Genomic DNA, 9447 nt, shown 5'->3' on the forward strand with positions numbered 1-9447 from the left:
TCAAGACCAGCCTGGCCAACATGGTGAAATCCTGTCTCTACTAAAAAAAAAAAAAAATACAAAAATGCTGGGCATGGTGGCTCACACCTGTAATCCCAGCACTTCAGGAGGCCGAAGCGTGCGGATCACTTGAGGTCGGTGAAAATAAAATAAATGGACAAAAAAAGACCCATGACAAAGAACCCAGTTGACTAGCAGTCAATTTCCTCTCAAAAACCTGTCAAAGTGTTTTACAGTTTTACATTCTGGCCCGGTCTCACCCATGTCTGAGCCCAGAGGGAGTTGTTTTTGGCTTAAGTGTTGGCAAAATGGGAAACAGGTAAGAGTAAAGTCAGTTTTGCCTCAGCTTAGGAAAGTCCATAGTTCTGCCTCTATCTTGATCCTGCTTTTCCAAGTACTGCAACAAGTAACAAGTATTTCTGCCAATCTCTTTCTTCTTTTTCTTTTTTTTTTGAAACGGAGTCTCTCTGTTGCCTAGGCTGGAGTGCAGTGGTGTGATCTTAGCTCACTACAGCCTCTGCCTCCCGGGTTCAAGCAATTCTCCTGCCTCAGATTCCCAAGTAGCTGGGATTATAGGCACACACCACCACTCCCGGCTGATTTTTGTATTTTTTAGTAGAGACAGGGTTTCGCCATGTTGGTCAGGTTGGTCTCGAACTCCTGACCTCGTGATCCGCCCACCTTGGCCTCCCAAAGTGCTGGGATTACATGGGTGAGCCACCACGCCCAGCCTAATTTTGTATTTTTTTTTTTTAACAGAGACGGGGTTTCTCCATGTGGGTCAGGCTGGTCCTTAACTCACAACCTCAGGTGATCTGCCTGCCTCAGCCTCCCAAAGTGCTGGGATTACAGGCATGAGTCACTGCGCCTGGCCCCAATCTCTCGTTTCTCAGAAATTTTATCCATCCTTATTCTTATCCATCCTTATTCTCCTTATGGGAGAAGTAAAAATTGAGTACTAGGCAAGGACCAAATTATTTTCATGGCACAAGGTCTCTCAATCCTGGCCTCAAAAAGTTATAAGTCTTCCATATAAAGGCTAGTTTTCATCATCAATAAGAAACCCCAGGTGGGGTGCAGTGGTTTACGCCTATAATCCGAACACTTTGGGAGGCCAAGGCGGGAGGATTGCTTGAGGTCAGGAGATCAAGACCAACCCGGGAAATATTGTGAGGCCCTCTGTCTACAAAAAATTTAAAAATTAGTCGGGCATGGTGGCACACACCTGTAGTCCCATCTCCTCAGGAGGCTGAGGCAGAAGAATCACTTGACTCCACAAGGCTGAGGCAGCAGTGAGTCATGATCATACTATTGTACTACAGCCTGGCCAAGAGAGTGAGACCTTCTTTCTCCCAAAAATAAGAAACCCCAGCTGGGCGCAGTGGCTCATGCCTGTAATCCCAGTACTCTGGGAGGCTGAGGCGGGCGGATCACGAAGAGATTGAGCCCATCCTGGCCAACATGGTGAAATCCCATCTCTACTAAAAAATACAAAAATTAGCTGGGCGTGATGGCACGTGCCTGTAGTCCCACCTACTTGGGAGGCGGAGGCAGGAGAATTGCTTGAACCCAGGAGGTGGAGACTGCAGTGAGCCGAGATTACGCCACTGCACTCCAGCCTGGTGCCTGGCAACAGAGCAAGATTCTGTCTCAAAAAAATAAATAAATAAAATAAGAAACCCTAATTCAATTTGGCAAACACAGGGGATTTTGCTCCAAATTCCCTTTCTCCTTTTACCTGAAAGCTCAAACTAAGCTATTGGATAGGACAAACACTAACCCCTGCGCAGTCTGGATTAGCACTACCCACACCAAGGCCTCTTAGTAACCTTAACTGCCTCTCATGCAACATCCCACAGGAGCCAACTCAAAGAGAGATGTTGCAAAATGAAACTGAGATGCAGTTTGACCACTTTTTAGAATGTCCCTGAACACTATAGCCACCACATACCTTCTAGTCTTTTCCAGAAAAGGCAGGAGGCTTGAGGAGCTAGGGACGGAAGGGAAAACGTAGATTCTGCAAGAACATCAGTCAGGAGTTGTTCCCAAGCTCTGCTTGCTCTGGTAATGTTTCTCTTTTCCTATTTGCTTTTGGAAGTAAAGCCAGGTCTCCTGTCCTAAGGAAGCTACCTCAAAGACACAGGCTTTTCTGCCCAGATATCAGCTAAAATCAAATTGCATATGCTACAACATAGATGAATCTTGAACATTATCCTAAGGAGCCAGACACAGAGGGCCACATACTGCATTACTCCACTTACATGAAATGTACAGAATAGACAAATCTCTAAAGACAGGAAGTGAATTGTGAGGGGCTGGTGGGTAGTAAGAATGTGGACTGCCAATGGGTATAGGGTCTCTTTTAGGGCTAACAAAAATGTTCTCTGAGGCCAGATGAAGTGGCTCATGACTGTAATCCCAATACTTTGGAAGGCCAATGTAGGAGGATCGCTTGAGGCCATTAGTTCAAGGCCAGCCTGGGCAACACAGTGACACCCCATTAAAAAATCAAACTACCCTGTAGTCCTGGCTACCACAGAGGTTGAGGAGGAGGATCACTTGAGACCAGGAAGTTGAGGCTGCAGTGAGCAGTGATTGCACCACTGCACTCCAACCTGGGTAAGGGTGAGATCCTATCTCAAAATAATAATTCTGGAATTAGATAGTGGTGATGGTTGTACAACTTTGTGACCACATTAAAAGCCACCTAATTATACACTTGAAAAGGACTAAGTTTATGGCATGTGAGTTATATTTTAACTTTTTTAAATGGGAGGAAAAACCAAATTGCAGCCAATTCCTTGGTCTTGGGGAGGCCCTTTCCCCCTAGAGCAGTGCTCCTCAAAGTATGGTCCTGAGACTAACAGAATCAGCGTCACCAGGTAATGACTAGAAATGCGTGTTCTCAGGCCCCAGTCCAGACCAGCAGAATTGGGAATCTGGTGATGAATCTGCAATCTGTGCTTTAACAAGACTGCAAACTGATTCTGATGCATGTTTTGGCATTTTGTTTGAGACACAGTCTCACTTTGTCGCCCAGGTTGGAGTGCAGTGGCGCAATCTCGGTTTACCACAACCTCCGCCTCCCGGGTTCAAGTGATTCTCCAGTCTCAGCCCCAAGTAACTGGGATTACAGGCACCCACCACCACACCTGGCTAATTTTTTGTATCTTCAGTAGAGATGGGGTTTCACCATGTTGGCCAGGCTGGTGTTGAACTCCTGAACTCAGGCGACCTGCCTGCCTCAGCCTTCCAAAGTGCGGGGATTACAGGCATGAGCTATTGCACCCAGCCAGTGCATCTTCTTAAGAACCACTGCTTCAGGGCAGGGGACTTTTTGTGTCAAGGATCAGACAGTAAATATTTTAGTCTTTGCATGCCATGTAGGTAGGGTCTCTGTCATTCCTATTATTCCTTTTTACGACTCTTTAAAAATGTAAAAACATTCTTAGCTCCCAGTTGCACAAAAACAGGTAGCAGGTGGATTTGGCCCCGTGAGTCATGGCTTGCCAACTCTTGCTCTAGGGCAACACAGCTCCCATTCTGGGAGATCTCCGGAGCTTCCCGTGGAGACAGGTGGATTCGTCCCCTTTAATGAGGGAAATAAACAACAGCCTCCAGGGATCAGACAAGTTCCCCTGATATAATAGTTGTGATACCATCTGACATGCCCAGGCCGAAGACCAGATCCTGCTTTCCATTCAGGCTTTATTGACTTAGTTTACAGTTTGTATGCGTGTGTGCCTGTGTGCTCTCTCAAGAAATTTATTCAGTTCACAGTGGTATCTTTTGGACAGAGTCAGCAATCCTACCAGACAAAACTTATACACACATTGATTCCAGATGAGCCACAACAATCCCCCAGGGAGCTTGAGAAACCACCTAGGGCAGCCAAGCTGGGGAGGGGAAGTGGCTGTGCTTTGCCGAATGTCCTTTAAGGCTCTTTGGTCCTGGTTAATTTCCTCTTAGAAAGGTCCAATTAAAACTTCCCTTTCCTATTCAGTACACACCAGTCTTTCTTTGGTGTTTAACCTAATGGGCTGAGGAGGGGAGGTGGCCAGGAAATTATACCCATTAAAGTGTGTGGTTAACTGACTATGTACATCATTTTTACTCACAGTTAATGGACTTATCTTTTAAAATAGAGATATGTGGCAGTAGGGAAAGAGCACTTCCCTTATTACAGAGAAGATTCTAAGAATAGATTCAGACATGATTTGAAGAACCATGTAACTCTGCTGCCTTGCATGGTCTCCTTTTCAGCACTGATCACTCCTGGGTGTCTGGTCATTTCAAGGTTAGCAGCTGTCCCAAAGAAGCTGTCCCTGTCAGGTGCAGTGGCTCACGCCTGTAATCCCAATACTTTGGAAGGCCAAGGCGGGCAGATCACATGAGGTTGGTAGTTAGAGACCAACCTGGCCAATATGGTGAACCCCTGTCTCTACTAAAAATACAAAAATTAGCCAGGTGTGGTGGTGGGCACCTGTAATCCCAGCTATTTGGGAGGCTGAGGCAGGAGAACTGCTTGAACCCGGGTGGCAGAGGTTGCAGTAAGCCAAGATTGCACCACTGCATTCCAGCCTGGGCAACAAAGAGAGACTCCGGCTAAAAAAAAAACCACAACTATCAGACAAGGAGGCAATGAGGAAGGGTGGAGATGGGCCCCAAGAGGACAGAGTCCTTCCCCCCTTCTTTTTCCTGTATTCAGCTAAAATTGCCTGGGTAAAAGGTTCCATTGCTCGGGAGAGGAGGAGGAAGTGAAGAAGAAACAGGTGTAGAAACTTCCTTTTGAACCAAAGGCTTTTCCCCAGTCCTGGCTGGAACGGGCCTCAGCTTCTGGTCTACAGGGGACAGGGGCTAAGGAGGAAGCAGCTTGAAGACGTTGGCCTTTGCTTCCCTTTTTCACTTTTTCCCCCTGGAGTCCAGTCAACCAGGTGCCAGGGTGTAAGCATGAGGCATTCATTGTCCCACCCCCCAATCTACCCTGGCCTTCAGGCCTTGCTGGCAAAGAGGAAGGAGGGCACAAGTGTACACATAGCTAAGGAGGAGCTAGTGAATATGTGAACAGACTGGTCCTTGCTGATGTGGGGCATTTAGAGGCCCTTATTGAAGTAGACATAAGGCACAAGTTCTCCATACTTGGCCTTGATGGTGTCTTGGAGCTCTGGTTCCAGATAGGAAACCGGCAATTCACTGAAAAGAGAGCAGAAGGGGATTATGAGCATGCCACCTAGGACAAACTGTAAGCTACTCTCAGATGAAGCCCGACTCAAATATCACCTCCAAGAAGCCTTCCTGATTTTTCTAGCTAGGATTATTATTGGCCTCAGTACACCACAATGTGCTGCTTTACCATTACTCAGGCCTGACTGCATTCTCCTTGGGCTAAGGTTCTTCCTTTAAAATTCCATCTTCTCCACAAGACTACAGATGCAGTGCTTAGGAGACAAGAGATGTCTAGCAGACGACCACAGAACTAGTATTGAACTAGAGTACTGAGGAAGGGAAGACTGGCATCGTCCGGGTATATATTCAAGCTACACTTGTCTCCTGGGGCCAGTCACCCCCAAATCCCCAGTCTGACGCATCCCTTCCCTTTTCCATCATCCTTTCTCCCTGCTTCCCCTTCTTGGACACACAAGGGAAATAAAGGGGCTTGGGTCATCAGCCCTCTGCCCGTCCCCTTATTTATTTTTTGAGATGGAGTTTCACTCTTGTTGCCCAGGCTGGAGTGCAACGGCATGATCTCAGCTCACCGCAACCTCCGCCTCCCAGGTTCAAGAGATTCTCCTGCCTCCGCCTCCTGAGTAGCTGGGATTAGAGGTATGCACCACCATGCCCGGCTAATTTTATATTTTCAGTAGAGACAGGTTTTCTCCATGTTGGGCAGGCTGGTCTCGAACTCCTGACCTCAGGTGATCCGCCCGCCTCAGCCTCCCAACGTGTTGGGATTACAGGCATGAGCCACCGTGCCTGGCCCCTTATTAATGTTAAAGACCAGCCAGGTGTGGTAGCTCACACACCACTGCACTCTAGCCTGGGCGACAAGAGTGGAACTCCATGTCAAAAAAAAAAAAAAATATCCAGCTGGAATAGAGCTTCCTAATAATCCAGCCAGCAGGGAGAGAAAGTCTCTTGTTGCTCCCCAACCTTCTCTCCAAGGCAGCCCTTGCTCCACTGGGAGGGAGCAACCTTATTCCTGCCCCTCACAATCTGTTGTGCCAAAGTTCACCAGGGTTAAGAGGCCCAGCCTTTAAGCTGATGGGCACTTGTCCTTGGATAGGTGCTGCCCTTTCTGCCCCTTCCTTGTCTCCTTCTGGACAGCTGGCAGGTCAGGGAAAGCACTGGCAGGGTGGTCAATGAAACCAAGTGAGGAATGAACAGCAGATACCATATTTGTGGGAAGAGCCCACACGCCACTGGCACCATGAAGATGAGGCTGCAAGAAAGGAGAAACCAAAGCATTAGGGGACATCTACCCACAAGCCCACCCATCCTCCATCCCCTGGGGAAGGGAGCAATGCCGGGCACCTGGCCTGCCTTCCCAGCTGGCCCTATATCCTCTCCCTCCAACCCTTCGAGGATAGTCATTCTCGCAGGGGAATAAAACCAGTGCCCTCCCTACCCCCATCACTCATTCCCACCCCTACTCCATTGTTCAAGCAGAGGAAGAAGTCAATGAAGTAACCAGGGACTGTGAGCAGCAGGCCTAAGGAGCACAGGCACTCCTGGCATGGAGGGGAGAGGCACCATGAGGAGGGAGAGGGACATGAAGTGGGGAGGAGCAACGAGGAGGGAAAGGAAGGACATGGAGGAGGAGGAGGGACATGGAAGGGGAAGAGGGATGGGGAGGGAGAGGAGGGACATGGAAGAGGAGGAGGGACATGGAGGGAGAGGAGTGACATGGAGGGGAAGGAGCGATGAGGAGGGAGAGAAGGGACATGGAAGGGGAGGAGGGGCATGGAGGGAGAGGAGGGACATGGAGGGGGAGGAGGGACTTGGAGGGGAAGGAGGGACATGGAGGGGAAGGAGCAATGAGGAGGGAGAGGAGGGACATGGAGGGGGAGGAGGGANGAGGAGGGACATGGAGGGGGAGGAGTGATGAGGAGGGAGAGGAGGGACGTGGAGGGGGAGGAGCGATGAGGAGGGAGAGGAAGGACATGGAGGGGGAGGCACATGGAAGGGGAGAAGGGACATGGAGGGAGAGGAGGGACATGGAGGGGAAGGAGCGATGAGGAGGGAGAGGAGGGACATGGAGGGGGAGGAGGGATATGGAGGGGGAGGAACGATGAGGAGGGAGAGGAGGGACATGGAGGGGAAAGAGCGATGAGGAGGGAGAGGAGGAACATGGAGGGGAAAGAGTGATGAGGAGGGAGAGGAGGGACATGGAGGGGGAGGAGGGACATGGAGGGGGAGGAGGGACATGGAGGGGGAGGAGGGACATGGAGGGGGAGGAGGGACATGGAGGGGAAGGAGGGACATGGAGGGAGAGGAGGGACATGGAAGGGGAGGAGGGGCATGGAGGGAGAGGAGCAATGAGGGAGAGGAGGGACATGGAGGGGGAGGAGGGACATGGAAGGGGAGGAGAGACATGGAGGGGGAGGAGCGGTGAGGAGGGAAAGGAGGGACATGGAGGGGGAGGAAAGACATGGAAGGGGAGGAGCGATGAGGAGGGAGAGGAGGGACATGGAGGGGGAAGAGTGATGAGGAGGGAGAGGAAGGACATGGAGGGGGAGGGGGGACATGGAGGAGGAAGAGCAACTTAGAGGGGGAGGAATGACATGGAGGGGAAGAAGCAACAAGGAGGGAGGGGAGCAACTTGGAGGAGGAGGAACAGCGTGGAGGGGGAAGAGCGACTTGGAGGAGGACGAATGACTGGGAGGGGGAGGAATGACTTGGAGGAGGAAGAGCATGGAGGGAGAAGAGCGAGTTGGAGTGGGAGGAGGTACTTGGAGGAAAGAAACTACTTGGAGTGAGAGGATCAACTTCAACAAGGAGGAGCAACATGGAGGGGGGAGGGGTGACGAGGAGGAAAAGGAGCCACTTGGAGGAAGAGGAACAGCATGCAAAGGGAAGAGGGACATGGAGGGGGAGGAGTGATGAGGAGGAAGTGGAGCCACTTGGAGGAAGAGGAACAGCATGGAAAGGGAGGAGGGACATGGAGGGAGAGTTGTGAGTCTATGGATTCTGAGACCTACTTCTTTATTGGTTGAACTCCTAGGCTGTCAGAGCACAGTGAAAGGCAATTTCTCCAGATTCACTGTGCATATAACTTCAGGAGCTTGTTAAAATGCAGGTGCCAACTGAGGGGGTCTGAGGAAGGGCTTCAGAGTCTTTACTTCTAACAAGTTATCAGATGATGCCAATGATGCTGGCCAGGACCAGGGTTTGGGAGGCAAAGCCTTAAAGGATGTGGGACCCTGACAGACCTGGGTTGGTATCCCAGTTTTACCACTTACTAGCTGTGCCATCTTGGGCAAGTTACCTCAGAGACACAGAGGGAGGACAACCTACTTTTTGGGGCTACTGGAACCCACTTTGCAGTGACTACTTTGCAGGGCTACTGTGAGGATTCAATGAGATATCTGCATAAAAGCACCCAGCCCATGGCAACTACTCAATTAGCAAAAGTTGGTATAGCATAATGTTAGACTGTTGATCAAATCTCAGCACCAGCAGTTACCAGATATATACCCTTGGGCAAGTTTCTTACTCTGTCTAAGCCTTAGTTTCTTTTTCTTTTTCTTTTTTTTTTTGAGATGGAGTCTTGCTCTCGTTGCCCAGGCTGGAGTGCAATGGCATGATATCAGCTCACTGAAACCTCTGCCTCCTGGGTTCAGGCGATTCTCCTGCCTCAGCTTCCCAAGTAGTTGGGATTACAGGCGCATGTCACCACACCTGGCTAATTTTTGTATTTTTAGTAGAAATGGGGTTTCGTCATGTTGGTCAGGCTGGTCTCGAACTCCTGACTATGTGATTGTCGGCCTCAGCCTTCCAAAGTGCTGGGATTATAGGCATGAGCCACCACACCTGGCCAGCCTCAGTTTCTTCATTTGTAAAAGGAGATGATAATAGTAGCTAGGCTGGGAGAATTAAGTGAAATTATAGATATGAAGCATTAGTTCAGTGGGGACACAGAGAAAATATACAGTCCATGTTAGTTGTTAGTGTTACTGTCATCAGTCCCATGGCCCTGAAAAGCATGGTGAATGCCAGGACATCTCCAGTTAATGGCAGACACCTAAGAACACTGTGTGACTGGTGCCATTTCCCTTCTGTGTGGGGCTGGGACACATGACAGTCCCAGCCAAAGCTATGTCTCCTCATTCTTTTTTTCTTTTTTTTTTCTTTCTTTCTTTTTTTTTTTTTTTTTTTTTTTTTTTTTTTTTTTTTTTTTTTTTTTTTTTTTTTTTTTTTTTTTTTTTTTTTTTGAGACGGAGTTTCGCT

At 49.2% G+C, this 9447-nt stretch overlaps 1 protein-coding gene across 1 annotated transcript in view; it reads right to left on the reverse strand.

The window, feature by feature from the left end:
• Nucleotides 1–3688: 3688 nt before the first annotated feature.
• SFXN2 (sideroflexin 2) overlaps nt 3689–9447 on the reverse strand; it is a 24450-nt gene continuing 18691 nt past the window's right edge. Inside the window, exons 11-12 of the mRNA XM_037739485.1 lie at nt 6392–6439; nt 3689–5193 (exon numbers count right to left, since the gene is read on the reverse strand). Coding sequence (XP_037595413.1) covers nt 5094–5193; nt 6392–6439 — 148 coding nt within the window. The 3' untranslated portion in view covers nt 3689–5093. The remainder of the gene's footprint in view (nt 5194–6391; nt 6440–9447) is intronic.

The sequence above is a fragment of the Cebus imitator genome, unplaced genomic scaffold (assembly GCF_001604975.1).
Source record: "Cebus imitator isolate Cc_AM_T3 unplaced genomic scaffold, Cebus_imitator-1.0 Scaffold71, whole genome shotgun sequence".
In the NCBI taxonomy this organism is placed as follows: Eukaryota; Metazoa; Chordata; class Mammalia; order Primates; family Cebidae; genus Cebus; species Cebus imitator.